General features: G+C 45.6%; 1 protein-coding gene across 7 annotated transcripts in view; it reads right to left on the bottom strand.

Moving 5' to 3' along the window:
- Reps1 (RALBP1 associated Eps domain containing 1) overlaps window positions 1-9,131 on the bottom strand; it is a 67,768-nt gene extending 58,637 nt beyond the window's left edge. For 6 of the 7 annotated variants that reach the window (XM_050159414.1, XM_050159415.1, XM_050159416.1 and 3 more), the window contains exon 1: window positions 8,830-9,131. In XM_050159414.1, coding sequence (XP_050015371.1) covers window positions 8,830-8,982 — 153 coding nt within the window. In that variant the 5' untranslated portion in view covers window positions 8,983-9,131. The remainder of the gene's footprint in view (window positions 1-8,829) is intronic. The other variant, XM_050159421.1, reaches the window with a different exon arrangement.
- Between the last annotated feature and the right edge of the window lie 12,634 nt (window positions 9,132-21,765).

Below are 21,765 nucleotides of genomic sequence, written 5' to 3'. Positions count from 1 at the left end.
ATCTCTTCCTTCTTCCCCTCAGCAGTCCTAATCCTGACAACTGAAATACACATTACTTTACAATCCCCTTCTCTCTCTCTCTCACACACACACACACACACACACACACACACACACACACACACTTTATTCAGCTGCCCCTGACCTGGGTCTGTCACTCTTATGGGCACATTACTTCTCAGAAACTACCTATATGCTTCATCTCTAGTCCTTTACTTTTCAGACACTCCCTATATGCTCCATCTCTAGTCCTTTACTTTTCAGACACTCCCTATATGCTCCATCTCTAGTCCTTTGGCTGCCATTTATTTCTCAGGTCATTCAATCTGGCATTTATTGCAACTAGTCCACGAAACAAGGCTATAAAGAGTTATCAATGGCATCTAGGTTTCTAAAGCAATCCAATGGCTTCATTTCTGTTCACATTTCCCTGCCTCTCAGCCAAATGAAATCTCGGGGCAGCTGGCTCTCACCTCCTTGGAACCCTTGATGACTGTCGTGCCATCTCCACCATGACATGCACGCTGTCCCCCATCTCTCTTCACACATTCTGCCGTCCTTAGCCTTCACCCTACAGCCTCTACTTCCCAACTTAGAAATGTTCATTGCTCCTTGAGACTCAACTGTCAGGTATTTTTTTCTTTTTTTTAAGTTTTTTCTTCAATAATTTCATTAGTTACTGCTTTTAATTTGCCAACAAAGTAAAAATCTTCAACTTATCTTCCCCTCAGAGATAAATATCTTAAACTTGTAGGTCTTCCGTGGTAAAGTTCATAAGTGACACACAGGCTTCCATAAATTTAAAATGAACCAAGGAGAATTCTTCATTACTCCTTTACCAAAACAGTACTCCCTAGGACCCACTCCTCTCCCAACCATCCAATACTGACAACTCCAACAACATTCTTATGTTCTTTCTTCTCTCTCACGCTCCATATATATTTCTGTGGCTTCCTACTTTAAACTAAACAATCTCATTTAAAAGTCCACTCCTCTCTAGCTGGCTGTCTCGCTCTAATCTAAGTCACCATGAACTACTTCCTATCCACTGGCCAAACTGCTCACCTCCCCAGTTATGAGTGGTCTTAAAAAATACAATTCAGATGCTATTCCCATAAATAAAAAATTATAGATTCCTATAAGATCCCACTGCCTACAGTAAGTGGTCCTTCCTTCCTCCTCTCCGGTCCACTAATCCCCAGCTTCTCATCTGACACATTATCTCTTCACAGCCCCAGGCCCGTCATAGTTCTCTTGATACGCTGTCTCGCTCACCCCATCCCTAGCATGGCTGTCCATACCTCCTCTGGGATGTCTGTCTTCCTATCAGCGGTCCTCCAGTATCACACAGTTCTTTTCAACATTACCAGACACAAGGCACAAGGCAGAGACAACAGCTGATCCTTCACCGCCATGTACATTCCCTGGAGGTAGACAGTGACCACCACAGGGAGTAGTGTAGAAAACTGATTTGTAAAAGATGTCCCTTCAGCATTTCAAGACCATGTTATTCTACCATAAGACTTTGTTAACCTCGGGTCAAATGATCTTCCTAGGCTAGAACAGGCCAGCAACATCAAGTTAAATGCAAAATGTTGCAAAACTGTGTTTTCTAAGCAGATGTCCAGTGTGTTCACCAGACTCCCAAAGGACTAAACAACTCAAAAAATAACACTTACTAACAAAATCTGACTTCGTCCTTTAAACAGCAGACCTCAAATTAAGTAAAATTCTTGAAACAAAACAGAAAAGAGATGTATTTTTTTAAAGTCCAAGTCCTGTAATTTACCAATCTTAAAGAAGTGTGGGTGGGGCAGTAGTGGCACCTGTCTTTAATCTCAGCACTCCAAAGGCTGAGGCAGGTGGATCTCTGTGAGTTTGAGGCCAGCCTGATCTACAGAGTGAGTTCCAGAACCATCTCCAAAGCTACACAGAGAAACCCTGTCTTGACAAACAAAAACAAAACAAAACAAAACAAAACAAAAGGGCTGGAAAGATGGCTCAGCAGTTAAGAGCACTGCCTGCTCTTCCAAAGGTCCTGAGTACAATTCCCAACAACCACAGGATGGATCACAACCATCTGTAATGAGGTCTGGTGCCCTCTTCTGGCTTGCAGGCATACATACAGACAGAATATTGTATACATAATAAATTTAAAAAAAAAAAAAACCTTTTGCCAGTGTGACTTTTCAAAGAAAGAAGGAAAGAAAGAAAAAAAGAAAGGAAGGAAGGAAGGAAGGAAGGAAGGAAGGAAGGAAGAAAGAAAGAAAGAAAGAAAGAAAGAAAGAAAGAAAGAAAGAAAGAAAGAAATCTGGGCTGGGTAGTTGTGTACTCAGGAGGCAGAGGCAGGATCTCTGAGTTAGAGGCCAGCCTGTTTACAGAACAAGTTCTAGGACAGCCAGGGTTACACAAAGAAACCCTGTCTCGAAAAGAAACAAGCAAAAACAAAACAACAACAAAAACCATCAGCACAAAAAGAGAAATATGGCAGGTAATTAGCTCCCGCCAGCCTAATCTCTTCTACAGCGGTAAACAGGAAGAACTGAAAGAAGATGTATCTATCCCAGTGTCTTGGTTACTTTTCCATTGCTGTGATAAAGACCATGACCAAAAGCTCTTAAGAAAGAAAGCATTCGATTGGGGTAACAGCTTCAGAGGGTTAGAGCCCACGCCAGCAGGGCAAGGGCATGGCAGCAGGGGCAGTGAGAGCTCACATGTAATCCACAAGGAGGCGGCAGAGAGAGCACACTGGGAATGCGGTGAGTCTTCTGCACTCTCAAAGCTCATCTCCAGTGACACATCTCCCTCTAAAAATGCCACACCTCCTAAACCTTCCCAATCAAGACACCAGACAGGTGAAAGGTTGCAGAAAACGAAACATCAGAAAGGATAAAGACTAGCAGCCAGTTCAACTCTCATTCTGAAGTCCCACTGGTCAGACACCTTGAAGAACCAATACACTCTTCCCCTCAGCTGCTGCTTCTGTTAGTCAACAGAGCATTCAGAGTGCACACGAGCAGCTGATGTGCAACAACAGCAGAGCAGTGCTAGCTCCTGTTTCTTAAGGGTGTGGCTGGACGGAACAGGCCCAGTGCACAAAGACAGTTTTTTGAATCAGACTTTAGAAAACCCAACCCAGCCACTTCACGCGTGGTGATCCGGATGAAGTGATCCGCAAGGTCACAAGACTGGCTGAAGCCAGCTTCTGTTTAGTGCTCCCATACCAAGGCCCTGTTCTTTTCTACTGTGTCATAATGCTTGCAGTAAGTTCCCAAAACACTAAAATCGGGTCAAGAAGGAAGGTAAGGCTCCAAGTAGCATGATATGAGTTCCAAAAGTAAGCGTGGCACTGTATGAAGATTTCAGTGTGACCTCTTTCATAAGTAGTGAGTGAAAAATGTCTAATTAATGCAAGTGTACTTTTTATTCTTGACAAATAGTCTAGTGATTTAGAAATTACAAAACAAAAATCTCACAACTTGAGAGTTAAGTTTCTAATATCCAATGCACTTCAGATGGCTCGCTAGTGAACAGATCTGTAACTAGCTCAAGCTAACAAGACAGAACCTGGTTTACACTTCATTGTCTTCTTTCATTAAATTTATTATCTTATTCAAATATCCTACCAAGCTATTGCTCAACACAACTGATCTAAAGTGTTTCAGCCTTCTGGCTAGCGAACTTCAATAAAAAGGCAGTTAGTACCCAAAGCGTTTATCAAGAGATCACACATGCAAAGTCTGTGTAAGTTTCACATTTCCCAGAAAAAGAATTTTTTTTAAACATGAAAGCTAAGAAGACATACTGAATAATGTGGTAAATAATATACTTTTCCTATTCTTTAAAAAACAGTTTCTTGAGAAGTTAATTTTAAAGTTATAACACTGAAAATTGTCAATAGACAGCAAAACTGATGATTAAATCCTATAGGTCAGATCTGTGATTCCTGCGCTGGGACAAAACATCACAAACCTGAACCCCTAAATAGGTTTTACTCTGCAGTTCCAGCCAGCTCCAGCTATATAGGGAGACCCTGTCTCAAGAAACAAACACTTGGGTGCTGGAGAGATCAGCTGGCGGTTAAGAGCACTGGCTGTTCTTCCAGAGGCCCAGGGATCAATTCTCAGCATCTGCTTGGTGGCTCACAATAGTCTCTAACTCCAGTTCCAGGGAATCTGAGACCCTCTTCTCACCTCTATAGGCACGAAGATGCTCACAGTGCAGTCACACATGCTGACAAAACACTTTTGCACATAAAAATAAATAAACTGATATTTTAAAAAATAGATGCTAACGAGTATAATGATATACTTTAAGATGTCTGACATTGTAATAATATAAAACGGTATCTGTCTGTACCCAGAAAGCAACAAGAATCCATCTCTCTCTGAAGTGACTGTTTCAGGATATCATTATAAATTAAACTCTTTACTATGCAAAAGAAAATGTCTACATACAACTCAAAAGCAATCTGAAATCTTTACCCTGCATGAAGAAGTAGGCACAAATCAAAGTCTGCATGATTTAACGTCATTCCTCACCTGGTCTCATATCATGTGAACAGTGAAGAAGCAGCTTCAAGGTGGCAAGGGACAATGAGAAGGGGAGGACACTCACTATTTGTAAACAAGTTATTTAACTTCTCTGCCTATCAAGTTCCTAGTTAATAAATATGATATCCACTTCACAGGGCTGTGGCAAGGATCAAGTGAGTTCCTGCATTGGTAAAAGGAGCCCACTGGGCACTGAGTAAATGCAGCTCCTGCCTCCTTCAGCTCTGGGCCCTCTGTTCTTTGTTCTCTACCCTCATTTCTCCGGATGACTCAGTCCTCTCTCGTGACTTTTATTAACAAATGTTGAAAAACACTGGATCAATCAAGGTCTGCTCCCTGCCATCAACATAGGTGAGAAAGAGGCCCGAACATGTGAACAGAACCAACAGGCATCATGAATAAAATACCTGTTTCTACTCATTGCAGGTTAGCACATCCCAAAATGCCCCGTGATCACAAGGCAGTCCCTCGGCACTCCTCCTGACCTTTTCTAATTGAGTGACGTCCAAAAGTGAGGAATCCTTGCCACCATCTCTCCTATCCAAACTATGCCAAAGAGTCCACACTTAATCAAGTTAGCCTCCAGAACCCCTGTAACTCCAGCCTCATTTCCTGTCCCATGGCCAGAGTCCAAGTCAGGTCTCAAATCTCTGCAATACTGACATTTTGAAGAAGATAATTCCTGTTATACAGGTTGTCCCTTGTGCTCTGGGCTATTAAGTATTATCTCTGGCTTCTACCCACTACATGTCAGTAAAATTATTCCCTCCCCCCATTTTATAGCAATCCAAAATATCTTTAGACATTAACAAATAGCCAGAGGGAACAAAAACTACTCCCTCATACACTGTCCTCTCTCACTCTATGGGTTTTGGGTTTTTTTTTTTTTTTTTGTGGTTTTTATTGTTGTTGCTGTTTTTAACTATTTCATTACTTTAAAAATATTTTCTGGAGAGTCTGAGGCATACGCCATAACTGATCTTGGGAAGTCAGAAAACAACTTATGGGTGTCAGTTTTTTCCCTTTCCACCATGTAGGTCCTGAAGAACAAACCCAGGTCATGAGGCTTGGCATCAAATGCCATTCCCCATGGAACCATGTCACCAGCCTCCTGACCTCACGCTTTGACTGTTACTGGCCCAATTCCTCACCATTTCCTATCTCTGATACAAAATCAGCCCCCAAGATAACCAGACTCCAGCTGCTTTCCTCTGCTGTATCAGAGACAACTGCCTCCTAGAACACTGCTTCTGTGAAGCTTTTCTTTCCAACACCCTTCACAGCAAGTTCAAAGCTCCCCATCCTGCCTTGACCATCTGGACGCGATTAAATGTTGTCTGACAAGGTGCTTCACACAGTAAAGTAAGGCTACCCTTCAGAAATCCACCGCACCCTGACTTTCCACTCCACTGCTGTCACTCTGGTCTGCACGTCTACTACCCAGCACCCATACCACAGGTCTCGGCAAGAGCCGCCTTCCCTACCCTCTAACAGCTCAACTATTCAAAGCCAAAACTTTCCAAGGCCTCTCCACTGCCTACTGAAGTACATATCAAGTCTCCTGCCTTCAGTCTTTAGTGACAGGACCTCTTTCTACATCATCTCCAAATCTTACAATCTCCTAGTCCTTGAAGGCCCCACTGTGATCTGCCTTCGGTTATATTTTGCCCCTTGCTTGGAAGTCCACCTGAACTGTGCCCTATTTCCGCCTCCTTTGTGCTCGTGAACACAAAGAACCTCTCCCAGGCGTCCTCTTCTTCACACTTGAGCAGCCCTGCCTTTTAGACCCAGAGCACCTTGTGTCTCCTAGTTCCCCGCAGAACTTGCTCAGCAAAGGGTACAGAACTGCCTGTTTGTCTTGTCCCAAATACTTCTCACTAGAAAAGCAAGGCAGGGCTGTTTTCAGAAAATCTCAAAACTCCTTTCAGAGACAGAAACTCGGCCACATTCCCTTCTGTCTCACATTTCTAGGTCTTAGGCCAAATTCTAAGTATTCCAGATTGCTATTCAGTTCAGGTTAGGTATCCCTTATCAGTGATGCTTGAGACTAAAGTGTTCTGAGTTCTTTCTTTTCCCTCCAGGGTCTGGACTGTTTGTATATACACAATGAGATATCTTGCGGGTGGGATCCAAGTTTAAAGAGAGCTCATTTATGTCTCATATACACCATTTTTACAGTTTGAGAGTAAATTTAAAAAAAAAATGATAATTCATGGTGTGTGATTTTCAAACCTGTGCTACTTTGGCCTTCAAAGCTTTGAATTTAGGAGTATCACAGATGTTCTGAACAGGGAAAATCAACCTAAACATATTACTGTGAGAGTCTGGCTTCAGGGAATTCCAACAGTTTCCAACTTGTAACTGAATCTCAAATATTTAAGCTATTTAAGCTGTCTATGCACAAAGGCAATAGAAATTTATTTTCAAATGCTAATACAATTGAGTAAAACATAAAAACAAGTTGGACTTAGCTGAACATGGCTCAGCTGGAGGTTAGTGGATGCTAACTTGTGAGCCCTAAACAGTACATTTAAACAGCCGAAAGCTTTGTGCACCAACAAAATGACAAAAGTCAGGTTCTGTCAACTCCATGCTCAACCCCATGCCCCAGATATCACCCCAAATAGATTTTGGGCAGCTTCTCCTTCATTTTAAGCCCTTGAAAGTGTGTTTTGTTTCCACAAAAAGAGCAGAATCATGAATGAGCATGTTTTGACCGAACCTGGTAAGTTCTGTCCCAAGTCAGACACTAGCCCCAAATTACCACCATTAACCCATAAGCAAACTACAAGCTCTGTTTTGTGTGATCCCGGGCTAACACTGGCTCCACATTGCAAAAGGGCCAGAAAAACAAAAATAACGAATCCACAACAGAATCTACCTAGCTGCTAAAGCCTAATCATCATGTGGCCCTTTTCAGCAGCATGGATCACCACACCCCCAAGTTTTAAAAAGGTAAAACAAAATTTTTAAAAAAAGGAAAGAACTCATTCCCTAGGCACAACTTTTACATGAGGGATGTGCACATACATTTTTATACAGCATGGGATTTTTGTTAGAAGAAAAGCGACTTTCGCTCTACCACGGGCCTACAAGAACTCAAGGCTGGATAGGCAAAGTGCTCGCCCAGACTCAGGCTTCTTAACAAGAGACTACAATCAAAGCCTGGAGACTCCTGGCCCAGCCCACACCTGAAATCCCAGCAGTTGAAGGAGCAGCACGGCCCTGAGTTCAAGGCAAGCCTGAGCTACAGGGCAAGAAGCTGCCTCAAAACATTAAAAATAAAATAAAACCTCTGGCCCAATATTCTGCTCCTGCTACCTTATGCCCATGTGTCTGGAAACTCAGAGAACTGGCTTGGATCAATATTAGGATGAGAACTGAAAACGGCTCCTGCCAGGCACTTTAAATAGGCTCTTAACTACTACCAGCTATGAATCATTTAGCAGCAGCGTTAACGCTCATCACAAATATCAGATAGGAACTTCTACGAAGTTTCCCGTAAAACCAGATGACAAGGTTAAACATCCGTGCTTTCTGCTGCAGGGCAGGACTACATATTTCGATTCCAGCTGCTCAATATAGTCCAAACCAAATCCACAAGACCCACCAACCGTTCCCGAGTGCCCACTGGAAGATACTGTCCACCCGTACATCGGTGACCCATCCTACGAAAAAGTTCTTTTTCCATCTACACGCAAAGTATTAGCCAGAAGTTCAAATTTCTTAAGTCTCCCTAAGAACATAGCTTCCTTAAAAACAAAAACCAAACCAACCTGCTTCTTGGATACCTTAAGTTTAACAAACAAAACAAAACAAAAAAAGCAAGCAAACAAACAAAAAACCCTCACTTCATCGAGTCTGTTCGGCTCACTCAAGAACCCAAATGGCATTCTGCCTGCCTATACTCGTAACTTTACTATTGTGCAGGATCCGAAAAGCTGTGTGTAGACGGGAATACATTACCAGGAGCTAGGATTCACACTCATTTCACCCGAGAGCCTCCCTGGGAAGTCGCGCGCTCTCCCAGTGCACAGGCTGACCGAGGGGGGGGATGCAGGCTCAGACCCCGCAGACCCCCGTCCCCCCATCCCGGCTGAGCGACCCCTCCCCCTCCAGGAGTCCCCCACACACACACGCACCCGCACCTGCGGCCTCGGCCCGCGGCGGGGGAGCCCCCGGGGGAACCTGCCCTTCTGGAAACGTCGCCCGCGCCCGCTGCCCGAGGCCCGCGCGACCGACCCGGAGGTGGGGGGGAGGGACACGGCGGCGGTACCTGGAGGACCACGTCGTTGGGCAGCTGCGCGGCCCGGAACAGCTCGAGCACCCGCCCGTTGACCACCACCTTCTTGGTGCTCTCGATGTCGCAGTAGGAGAAGAGATCCGAGTAGTATTTCTGCTCGGCGTCGCTCAGCGTCAAGCCTTCCATCTTCGCCTCGGCCCGGCGACCGCCCCGCCCCGCATGCACCACCGGGGCGCCGGCCCCGCAACCCGGGGCGGCCGGCGGGGGACTCGTGCGCGCGGGCACGGCCTCCTCGCGGGGGGCCGCGAGCTCGCGTGGCCCTGGGGCGGCGGGCGGCGCTCGGCGGCGCGCGGCCGCGGGCTCGGCGTGGGTAAGGAGGCGGCGGCCGCGGGGCTCGGCTCGGCCGCGTCCCTCGGGCTTCCCGCCTCGGCTTCCCCTTCCGCCCACGCCCCCCCACGCCCCGCCCGCGAACTTGTGGGGCTTCGGAAGTCTAAAGTTTCGGGAGCTCGGGGCTGCGCGTGGCCGCCGCTCCGCCTCCCTCGGCCGCCATTGACTGCGCCCCGGGCCCGGCACTGACAGCGGCGGCCGCGCTCCAGACCCGGATGTGAGGCCGGGAGGAGAGAGCGCGAGAGGGAGAGGGAGAGAGAGAGAGAAACACCCACCGGGCTGGCTTGGCCGCTCCCGGGAGAGCGGGACGCAGCGCCCCCTGCTGGCCGGAGCCCCGCGGCGCGGCCGGGGGGGCCCGCGCGCCCTCCGCGAGGACCCTTAGCTAAGGGGACAACGTGGGGACCCGGCTGGCTCACTGCGGGAGGATTCAGATAGGGCTGCTGCGGGCTCGCGGGTGGCAGCTCCTGGCAGCCAGCCCTTCCTACCCGATTGTGCCTGCCGAAGAGAATGCATCGCCTTGCTGTGCTCTGGAGCTGGAAACCTTGCTCAAATGTGGACCGCTGGCTGACACTCATCAGCCTGAACCCCCACTCTAGCCCCAAGCCGTGGCCTCTGTAAAACCAAGTTTGCAAACTAGAAAGGAAAACGGTCAAAGTTTTGGTCACCAGGAGCCGGATATTGTCGATGTATATGTCATCGACTCTGGAAACCTGTGTAGGCCTTCAGCCGACCCCAGGGCCTCAAAATTGCTTCCTCTGTGAAAGTGATGGGGTTGCATTGCCTCACTCTGCGCCTGTTTTAGAAAGGGGTGCATAAACTCTCTCTAATTTTATTTTTTTTTTATTTTATTTTTTTTCGAGACAGGGTTTCTCTGTGGTTTTGAAGCCTGTCCTGGAACTAGCTCTTGTAGTAGACCAGGCTGGTCTCGAACTCACAGAGATCCGCCTGCCTCTGCCTCCCAAGTGCTGGGATTAAAGGCATACGCCACCACCGCCCGGCAATTTCTAATATTTTAAAGCTGTTTTTCGGAAGCTCTGTGAAGTCAGGCTGGACTTGAACTCTTGATCCCCCTGCATTTTTGCTTCTCTGGTGATAGAATCCCACCACCAGCCAGCCGTCTATCTTGTTAGGATTAAATATGAAGTATTTCAGAAACAGGCCAAGAAAGATTACACAGAGGACTTTTCAGGTTTGGTTTCTAGTCTCTGTTACACATGTTCCCCTGAGTGCTGACCCTACAAATAGCCCATTAAGAGGACATGATTGTAAGATTCAAAGGAGATGCCTGGGCAGTGGTGGTACACGCCTTTAATCCTAGCACTCGGGAGGCAGAGGCACAGGGATCTCTGTGAGTGTGAGGCCAGCCTGGTGGACAGAGCTTGTTCCAGGACAGCTACAGCTGTTACACAGAGAAACACTGTCTCCAAAAACTCAGTTGTTAAAGCACTGTGGAGACACAACGATCAGAAATTCAAGGTCACCTTCAGCTGCGGAGAGAACTAAAATCGAGCTGAGACCCTGTCTCACACAAACACAGCCCAGAATCCTGAAAGGGGAGCTCTGTGCTACCAGATCCTGCCATGCCTCGTTTGAAGGCCAAGTCAAACTCCCATGAAGCTGTTCACAGTCTTTATAGATGCAACTTCATGTTGATATTTTCATATTACTCTACACTTCATATAATGCCATTATTATTGTATAATTTTTAAAATATAGGTTCCATGACGGGGGATTGATTCCTTGGCCTTTTTTCCCCTGCCACCTCCCCAAGGCCTAGCAGCTCTTTGATGCCCTGGGCCTTTGTTGCTGTCTGAAAGTCTTCCCACAGGTTCACCCCTGGTTTAGCCTCCTGTTCCAAGGTCACCTTCTTGGAGAGCTGTTCCTCTCCACCTGGCCTACAGCTCTTCTACTGCACGTGCTCCTCTTATTTGAATTCTTTGTCTTTATTGCATTTTCTACCTGGCATTCAAGTGTGAATCTGTGTGTATTAACAGTTAATAATTACTGAGTACTCTTGTGGCCATTTTCCTAAAATCTTATACTGATTACCACAATAATGACAACAACCCCATGAAATAAGCTTTACAAGTATTTTTCTCCTTTGAAAAAATTAGGAAATTGAGACCAAAAAAATGGTTTTCATAACGTGTAACTTGCATTGATACTAAATATCTGGATCTAGGATTTGAAATCTACTCAACTCTAAAATCGGTACCTAAAGTCCCCTAAGTCACTAGGTCTGAATTCGCTAGAAAGTGTTTCTTCCTCACCACCCTCCCGAGGCCAGTACCTCAATCATGAGTGATCAAAGGAAGCTCAGCACTGATATGATGAACTGTCTGTTCTCTAATCTCCTATCCTTAATCTGTGCACCTCCAGCTCCATGCCTGTCTTACAATCTAAAGTAATAGCGAGATTGCTTCATACACATGTGCTAGGTTCTGAAATGTCCTTCTCAGGTCAGAATCTGTCATTTTACCCTCCCCTGCCATTCCTCAAGGAAGCCTATTACTTCCGAGTCTCTAAGATCCAACATAGTGTATCCAGAATTATACTTTGACAGGCTGGAGAGATGGCTCAGCAGTTAAGAAGACCGTTCGCAGCTCTTGCAGAGGACCCAAGTTCCATTCCCAGCACACGTCTTCCCACATCTGTTAGTCTAGTCCCTGGGATATGGTGCCCCCTTCTGGCTTCTGTGGGCACTGCACATACATGGTGCATATACGTGCATGCAGTCAAAGCACTCATACATATAAAATAAAAATAAATGAGTCAAAATTATACTTTGAAATCCAGACATGATGGTACAAACATGTAATCCCAGGTAAAAGAATTGTGAGTTCAGTCCCAGCCTGGTTTACATAATGAGATGATGTGGGATTCCCATTAATGAATAAAGAAACTGCTTTGGACCCATAACAGGACAGAACTTACCTAGGCGGTAAAACTAAACTTAATGCTGGGAGGAAAAAGGCGGAGTTAGGGAGAAGTCATATAGCCCAGTCAGAGACAGATGCCAGAACTTTAGCTGGTAAGCCACAGGCACCAGGCAATAGACAGATTAATGGAGATGGGATAAATTAATATGTAAGAGTTAGTTGGTGTGGAACAATTCTGTATCTGTCAATTATGTTTTAAATAAATGCTGATTGGTCAGTAGCCAGGCCAGAAGTGTGGGTGGGACAACCAGACAGGAAGTAGACACGGGGCAATGAGAACAGGAGAATTCTGGAAAGGAGGAAGCACATTCCTCCCGAGTCCTATCCCGACACTGAAGAAGCAGGATGTGACCTGCCCCGTTGAAAAAGGTACTGAGCCATGTGGCTAACATATACTAGAATAATGGGCTAATATAAGTTATAAGAGCTAATACAAAGCCTGAGCTAATGGGCTAATCAGTTTATAACTTATATAGACCTCTCTGTGATTTTCTTTGGGACCATAACAACTGCGTGAACCGGGCAGGACAGAAACCCGGACAACAAGCAGGCCCTCGTGTTACAGTTAGTCAATAAGAAAGTAGAGCTAATGGGCCAAGCAGTGATTTTGGAACTGAGCAGTTGGGAACTAACTAGCAGCCTCCCTACAACGATGAGACCCTGTCTCAAAAAATACACAGACAGAAACCTATACTTTGATCATATTGTCCCATTGTAGAATAAGCAGCAAGGATTCTTGTCTTCGGGAATCACAGAGTCTAGGACCTTATGATCTGACTTTGCAGACCCCTGCTTCCTCCCTACACCGTCCTTCCGATTATCTATTAGTGGATACTAATACTAAGTTAACTACAGCATGGGCTTCCTCAGGTGTGAAGTTCTCTTTCTGTGACTCTACAGTCCTGCAACGCTTTCCTAATGGAACAGGCCTTTAAGTAGGAGACTTCTCAGTGACAGCCTAGGCCCAAATGATGGCAAAGAAATACCAACCCCAGACCAGGCATTGTGGTGCGTGCACGCTGTCCCAACAGTGGAGAGGCTGAGGCATGAAGATCGTAAGTTTAAGGCCAGTCTAAGTTGTATAGAAAGGCCCTGTCTTTAGGAAGTTTCTAATAAAGCTGGAGAGACAGTTCAGCAGTGAATGTCACAGACCACTCTTGTAGAGGACATGAGTTTGAGTCCTAGCACCCTTGTTGGGCAAGTCACAACTACCTGTAACTCCAGCTCCATCTGATCTAACACCTCTAGCCCACACAGAAACCTGCACAAACATGTATACACACATATATGTAATTTAAAAATAAAACTAAAAGTAAAAACAACCACTAATACCATGAATTCTGAAGAGAAGCAACAAAGTTCACTCCCACTTTTTAATAAGAAGCGTCTGAAAGCTTCGCTTTGCCAACAGCCGCTGCCTTTGGCCCACAGACCCCTTTCTTGAGTACCTTGGACAACACTGCTCTGTGAGGTACTATTGTGGAAAGTTAGTTTCAGATGAGTTACATTTGTTTATGCTGTGGAACATTTGCTTCAATGATGCAAAGATGTGTTGCATTGTTCTATGTTGCATCTGTTTAACTCTGAAATTTGTCTAATTTGCCTGTCTAAAACATCTGATTGGTCTAATAAAGAGCCGAACAGCCAATAGCTAGGCAGGAGAGAGAAACAGGCAGGCAGAGAGATAAATAGAAGAAGAAAAGTAGGCTCCAGAGAAGAGGGAGGAGCAAGAAAAAGGGGAGAGGAGGACACCAAGGGCCAGCCATCCAACCACATAACCAGCCACGGAGTAAGAGGGAAAGAAAGATATATAGAATAAAAAAAGGTAAAAAGTCCAGAGGAAAAGTGTGGTTCAAGAGAAACGGGATAATTTTAGTTAGAAAAGCTAGATAGAAATGAGCCAAGCTAAGGCCAGGCATTCATAGGTAAGAATAAGTCTCCATGTATTTATTTGGGAGCTGGGTGCCAGCCCCTCCCCAAAAAACCAACTACAAGGTACACAGAGATGGAGTGAGAAGGGAAACTCAGGAGTATGAGGAAATTGTCATCAGGAGAAACTGTTCCCTGTCCCCACCCCTCAGCCACCACCCCATGAATCCCCAGTGGGTGATGGGCAGCTTAGCAGTTTCAGAACTAAGTGGGGGCTTTTCTCTGTATCCTTCACGTCCATGATATTTCAAGTACGAAGGGAAAGAAGTATGGTCTATACAATTTACCATGCGAGCCCTTTGAAGTCCAGTCTAATTTCTTTCTCGGGCATTTCTAGGCATATCAATTTTTAGTGACATCATCAGAGAGCTATTTTAAACAGATGGTCTATATTATATCCAGACAGATTTTAAAATGCTGGTTTTTGGAGTAAGATCAAACAGTTGGTTACTGCTAGAAAAATGTTTAGACTCTTTTAAAACTGGAAATCACTAATCATTCTTTTTCTGGTATTCTTTTTTTTTATGAAATATCTCTGTTGGGTTGTATACTCTTACAAAGAATTTCCTATTGTTCAGAAACAGTAATGTTGTTTTGTATTCCCACTAGAAATGTATATGAAATTGCGGTATTTTTCTAACATCCTCATGAATACTTCTGGAGTGAGTCTTATGGGTGAATTGTGGTGCCTCACTCTGGTTCAGACCTGCACTTTTCTAATGACCCTATGCAAATTCTCACATATTTGCTCAGCACCAGAATATCTATTTTGCCTTTGGCAAAAGCCAATGTTTAAAAAGTTTCCGCTTTTATGTTGAACTGTTTTATTTGTTATCTTGTTTGTTTATGTGTATGTGTGTACAACTGAGTGCCGGTGCCTATATGAAGGCCAGAGAAGGAATCAGATCCCCTGAGCTGCAATTACAGACAGTTACAAGTTGCCAGGTGTAGGAGCTGGGAACTGAACTCTGGTCCTCTGCAAGAGTAGTATACAATCTTTTTGTTGGTTTGTTTTTCGAAACAGGGTGTCTCTGTGTAGTCCTGGCTGTCCTGGAACTCACTATGTAGATCATGCTGGCCTCCAATCAGTGATCTGCCTCTGCCTCCACGGCGCTGGGATTAAAGGCCTGTGTGCGCCACCACCGCCCGGCACGGCTTGTATCTTTACTCCTTTAGGAATATCCTTCGCAGAACAGAACTGTACTAATAAACTTCACAGTCCTGTGACCAAGGCCCCAGCAGAAACGTCTTAAGAGGAGACTAGTTTATTTGGGCCCTGTTCAGGTGATCTGGCCCATCCTGGTAGGGGAGGTGCACGTGGTGGGCGCCAGCTGCAGCGGAAAAGCTCACAGCGTGGCTTACTCGCATCTTAGCAGCGGAGCTCAGCAGAGGTGATTCTGACTCTAAGGGAGGCAGGCTACCTCTCACCCTCAAGGTTATCACCTCCCTGCAACCCACTTCCTCCCTACCTATAGATTTCCTGACCTCCCCAAATAGTGGGGGAAACCTATTACATTCAAATTGAAACAAGAATAAATTTTGAGTGAAGTTCATAGAAAGGGTAGCCTTAGGGACACTTGAAGACTGGAACACTCCTGGGGAGAGTTTGGGTGCCCACACCTGGTCTTTTGCTTTGTGTGTGAAAGTAGATTCAAGATGATAACAAACATTAAATCTGCCCTGCGGGCAATGACCTTGGTCTGGTGAGGAGGCTGGGGACTTGGAAGGAGAAGGCTGTGAAAAGCACCTGCGAAGCCCACGGGAAGGATTGCTAGTGTGAATACTTACCAGGAAACACCCCCTGTGAGTTAGACAGAAGACAACCAGGCCAACAAAGTGACCCAGTCAGCTGATCTAAGACAGCGTTCCAACCAGCAACCAGGGTGTGGTGCGTGGTCTTAAGGAACTATTTAGCTATCGTGACTGTGCTAGGCCCCTTACCGTGTGTTTTCATTTCACAAGTCCAAATCTCTATCCTGACAATCGCAGAAACTTGGGGTGAGTTCCTGCTAATAGAGCATCTACCAGGCATTGGGGTAATGGAAGTGATTCATCTTACTAAGGTCAAACCTGTTATGTGTGGACATTTGCTTTCTTGCCCTGAGTGTCAGCAGCATCACTATCTGAGGGCTGGTATCCTGGATAACCTCACTTCAGAACAAGAGACTTGTCCTGCTGGACGGCTCAGAAGCCACATCTCTCAGAAGCTGTTGTCTTGGGGGAGTAAGAGGATAGCCTTTGAAGGGACAGACATGTATCTACTTGCACGTGATATTTTGCACAGAATGGTCTCCACGTTGCAGAAGACAGGATATACCCTAAGTTAATGACCAGATATGTTACCGTGACTCCAATTCCCCTCCCCCGCTGCACACAACCAAAGGCCTGGAAGACTGGTCCTCACTTTAGCTCCAGCATCCCACTTCTTGTCCCCAGCTACAGCAATGGGAGGCTGTGTTTGAAAAGGGGGGTGTATTGTTAGTCCCACTGAATTTCCAGCTATAAATGCTGTGCAGTCACCTAGGCTTCCTCGTGCTAACAGATGAGCAGAGAACAAAGGAATCGACATTCTGCAGGGGAATTGAACTTATTCACCAGGAGGAAATAGTACTCGCTTTTCACAGCTGAGCAAGGAAGCAATGGGTTTCACCACCAAGCAATCTATTGGGGTTTCCGTGAGTGCCCTGATAATGACATCTTGCTTGGTCAAACTCGATCCATCTCTTAAAATGTCCCCTAGTCCCATCTATGCATTCTCATAGAAAGCCTAATCTTTGCAAAAAGCTCTGCTAAGTCAACTCAGCAAGAACCCCCCTTGCCTACAGTATCTGGGCACCTTGCATCTCTGATAGTTCTTTTTCCTCCACCATCTTTCAGGTGACGCCTAAGCTCTCCCCACTGTTTTCGACAAGAAACATGGTGGGTTGATTTAGCCCTGAGATCCCCACTGAGCCTACTGTTTCCCAAGTAACTCTCCCATATCCTTACCCTACCACACTCCTGCCAGTTCATGCTCACCCATGAGCTAGTTGGGTCTAGTCTCTCTCCTCCTCTGTAGAATCTCTTTACAGAAATCTCCTGTAGCCATCATGGTAGTCCTGAATAGAGTCGGTTTTACTGTCCCCCAACAACTTTCAGTGGGTAATACTGTCTCTAATACCCCTGGTAGGTTATTTTTTCTGTTCGTTGAGAGAGGTTCTTGCTGTTATGCAGCTCACGCTCTACCTACCCCCCTCCCCACCCCACCCCCGCTCCCCACCCCATCACCTCACCACCACCCTGCCTAGTGCAGGGATTAGAGATGTGAACTGCCAAGCCCCGCCCATGTTCACCTGTAGCAATAACAGGACAGATGTGACTACCATAATCTAGAAGGACAGGGTAACAACAGATCACCTAGAGACGAGACTCGGGGCTGCCCTGAGATGTTAGCAACCTGGAGCAGCAGAGGTGTGGGTTGAGGCCATGGGAAATCCACAGTGAGACACGAGCTGCCTGGACAAGAGACAGTGAGTCACAGAAATGACCTTGAGATAAGCTGTGCTGTTGTCAGGAAAAATGTTCCTTCCACTACCTTCCCTTCCGTCAAGTTTTCCAGGAAACAAAGCCATTCAGAATCATGAGAGACTGTGTAGCTCGGTGGGGGAGCCCTTGCCTGCAGTGCAAGATGCTTCAGGTTTTATCCTCAGCACTGGCTGAGTGAGGGTAAGAGAGGAGGAGATTGGAATGGGTACCACTAGCCAGGCATTGTGGCACATGGCAGTAGTCCCAACAGTTGGGAGATGAAGTAAAATGATCGGCAGCCTAGGACTGTGTAAAGAGACATTATGACAAAAAAAAAAAAAAATAGGAAGAGGAAGAATTCAGGAGAAAGAAGAAAAGGGGGAAGAACTGAAAGCTAGTAAGAAAAGAAGGAGAGAGAGAGGAGATTAATGAATCTTGATGAGTTGCCTCCACATCAAATAAACATATGACACAAGAGGATCTGATTGACATAAGCGTGTGTGTTTGTGACTGCTGGGATAAGATCCTATGGCCCTCAGCCCTAGCAGTGATGGGACAGTAGGCATTGCCATGGGAGTGTCCTCCAGGAGGACAAAGCTTAGCTCAGGGTTGAATTGTCCAGGAATTCTCCAGAAATTGCCCATGAGAGAAGAAAGTTGCCTAAATTACAAACCCAAAGAGAGCTGACTTTCAATAATCACTCAGAGGGTTTAGGAGCCTAACATTCCCTGAAATTTTGTGAGATGCTGGGATTGGTTGATTGATTGATTGATTGATGCAGGGTGTCTCTATGTAGCGCTGGTTGGACTAGAACTTGCTCTGTAGACCACGCTGGCTTCAAATTCAGAATCTACCTGCCCCTGCCTCCCAGGTGGTGGCTTCAAGGTGTGCGCCACTAGGACCATGGTGTTTAGGAATTTCAAAGTGGCATCTGAGCTTCAGAGATCTCAGGATGGATGGAGACATCTGCAGCTTCCACCTCACACCTCCCTCCCTGCCCAGTTCTCTGCTTTCTCGACTTCCTCATGGCTGTTGGCCCTGACATTCTGGGAACTTTCCATTTCCAAGATGGCTGTCTCAGGACTTGTTTCCCGGGAACCTGACTTACACTACCTCAACACTCCTTTGTGCTTTTACTGGTTGAGTTCCTGCTGCCAGCCGCTTGGACTCATGACTGTAATCATTATGACGACAGCATTGCAGGGCGGAATATTACATCAACAAATGAATGTACCTGGCTCTGCTGGAGAAGCTGCTGCTGCTGCTGCTGAGTCAGACTTTATGCAGGGTTACAGGTTTGAGAGCCAAAGCTGCAGAGCTGAGCCCAGCTGCTCAGGTGAAAGGGCAGAGTCAGGGCTGGACAGTGAGGAGACAGGGGATGACATGCCCAGAAGGGTAAACAGGATAGACAGCTAGCGTCAACAGCAGACGCCAAGCTAAAGGCCCTGCGGCAGTCAGCTCCTTGGGCCCTTCACTCACACACACACACACACCAGGTGGTGTAGACGTCAGGTTGCTGGGGTCATCACCATGATGACCTGAGATAGGAGACTCAGGGTGCACAAGAAGTTAGGGACGGGCCCCGGCAAGCCCAACAGCTGTCTGGGCGGCACTCATGATGTCAGTGATGTTCCACAGATCAAAGGCGGGGTGCTAGATGACCTTTAGGTAAGTATGTGAGTGTGAGGTTCAGCATTGGGAAGAAGTCCTCCCGTGCACCAGGAGGAAAAAAGTCCCCCCCGCCCACAATCATTCTCTTTGTACTGTAGCCACTTGTTTTATTATTTTTAAAATCACATTTATTTGGGGGGGGGGAGGTCATGTCCCAGGACATGTTGTGTGACACCGTCCCTGGGGGAGATTGGAACAAACATCTCACCCTAGATCTAAGGGAAGTGATGACAGAACAAAGTAACAGTAAAAGCCAATTCCAGCTAGGTAGACCAAGGAGTTTTATTGGTGTTACAGGAACATGGGTGAGCGGTTCCTTATGGAACAGAAATGACCCAGTGATGGAAACCTGGGCCAGCTGCACAACTCGCAGGCAGCCCCATAGGTTGGAGAGCACCCTTTGGCTGGAGAGCTCTGTTGGTCTGAGCCTCTTTTTCAGGCAGCTTGGTGGGGTTCTACTTCTTCTAGGTAGCTCAGCTTATCTGAGAGCATCTCCCAGCCATCTCTAGGGCTTATCTGTGCTTGGGGAGAGAAGGGCCTAGAGGAGTGGTTCTCAACCTGTGGGTTGCAACCCCTTCTGGGGTCAAATGACCCTTTCATAGGGGTCACCTAAGACCATCAGAAAACACAGATGTTTACATTACAGTTTATAAAATTACAGTTGTGAAGTTGCAATGAAAATAACTTTATGATTGGGGGTCACCACAACATGAGGAACTGTATTAAAGGGTCTGCATTGGGAAGGTTAAGAACCACTGGCCTAGAGAATCTGGTCAGTTTCAGGGGCTTAATGAAGCCCTAGAGTTGCTTACTCCATGAGCTTAGCAAGTTTCCTGGTAAACCTCCTGTGTGTTAAGGAGCTCCCTGCTTAGAGCATACTACTTTACCTCCCTCTAAAATCCTGTCTTAATGTATTCTGTCTCTCTCTCTCTCTCTCTCTCTCTCTCTCTCACACACACACACACACACACACACACACACACAGCCTTCTAACATCCCTTCAAGATGGAAGGTTTCTTTTTGTTGTTGTTTTGTTCTTGTTTGTTTGTTTTAGGTGGAAGGGTTCTATCTCTAAAGAAACTGCTCTATGATAGTGCCTATGGAGGCCGAAGGACACTGTGTAAGGGTCAGTTCTCTTTCCATCCTGTAGGTTTCAGGTTGTCAGGCGGTGGCAAGCACTTTTATGGGCTAAGCCATCTCGCTCATGCCTGTTCTGTTATTATTTAAAGGCACACAATCTTTGATGCTTGGAAGGACTCTGGCTAAGCACTCTACTTCTGGCGTCCTCAGGCACCATTCCTCATTGCCCATTAGACATGCTATTGAGCCCACAAACCAGAACTATTTCATTAGGTGTCCACGGTTTTAGCGCTGCAGCTGAGGGGGGCACGTCTCTTCCTCTGTCCAGGGTGTCTGATAAGTAGTTCTTGGTCCTGTTTTACCCACCCCCTATAACAGGTTTGTGTGCTTCTACAGCCCCAAATTGCCCTGATGAATTTATAGGGAAGAGTCATTTATCATCTGTGCCCCTGGAGGGGTCCCAGGCAGATGGTGTGACCACATGTTCACCAATTGCGGTGTCATCCTGTGTCCTCAAAGTAGAGTCACAGGCTGCTTGGAAAACAGAGTCTCTCAAGCCAAGTCGCAGTCTGAAAAATCACAGTTTCGCAGTCTGAAAAATCACAGTTTCACACGCTGTGGAGTACCTTAGGGCAGGGCCCAGCCTTATCTCAGTAAGTTGGAATTTACAGTTTCTCACAATATGGAGTGCCTTAGGGCAGGACCCAGCCTTATCTCAATAAGTTGCAGGTAATTTAGTCACGGGTTTACGGAGAGAGAGTAGGAGTTTGGAAAAATAACATGGTATCCATGCACCTGGCACATTACATATTCAATGTATAGTTTCTGTTTGATGTAAAGTTTGAAATAGGATATAGTTGACTGGTTGTTATACGAATGCCTGGCTTTTATTTTTGAAAAATATGTTATTTTTTGCAAAAAATATACTCACTTATGAAAATTCAAAATAATTCAGACATAAATAAGGAAAAATCAAGTTGTCTGGAATCCTGCAATTTACAGACACCAATTAGCATTGCAGTGAATATTCTTGGCAGGATTTGGTTAGCATACACAAAATATGTTAGGCATATAACATCAAATAAAAAAATCCATTATATCTGTATGGACTTATACATGTACATATCACTATGTATTACATAATCAGACTGAATAAATGGATGCATTATATATTACAAGATGTAGTAACAGGTAACAGAATATCATAATGTATTCATTTATTTAATGTATGTTTACTTCTTTCTAATCTCTTTTGTAGTGTGTCCTATTTGATTAGCTATAGATTGTAAGTATAAATTCTGTTTTTAAACTTGATATAAATAATTCGTTCCTTCTTTTGAAGTCATCCATATAAACAATATGATTAGGATAATAATAAAAACCTGTATCCACCAGAAGACACGAGGTGGCCTTATACTGCCAATTGGATTTATTTTCAATTTATTTACTCAAATAGGAA

Source organism: Alexandromys fortis, unplaced genomic scaffold, assembly GCF_014885135.2.
Source record: "Alexandromys fortis isolate MF-2015 unplaced genomic scaffold, M_Fortis_MF-2015_v1.1 scaffold_107, whole genome shotgun sequence".
NCBI classification, from domain to species: domain Eukaryota; kingdom Metazoa; phylum Chordata; class Mammalia; order Rodentia; family Cricetidae; genus Alexandromys; species Alexandromys fortis.
Note: the sequence above shows the minus strand (reverse complement) of the source record. Positions and strands in the feature narration are given on the sequence as shown.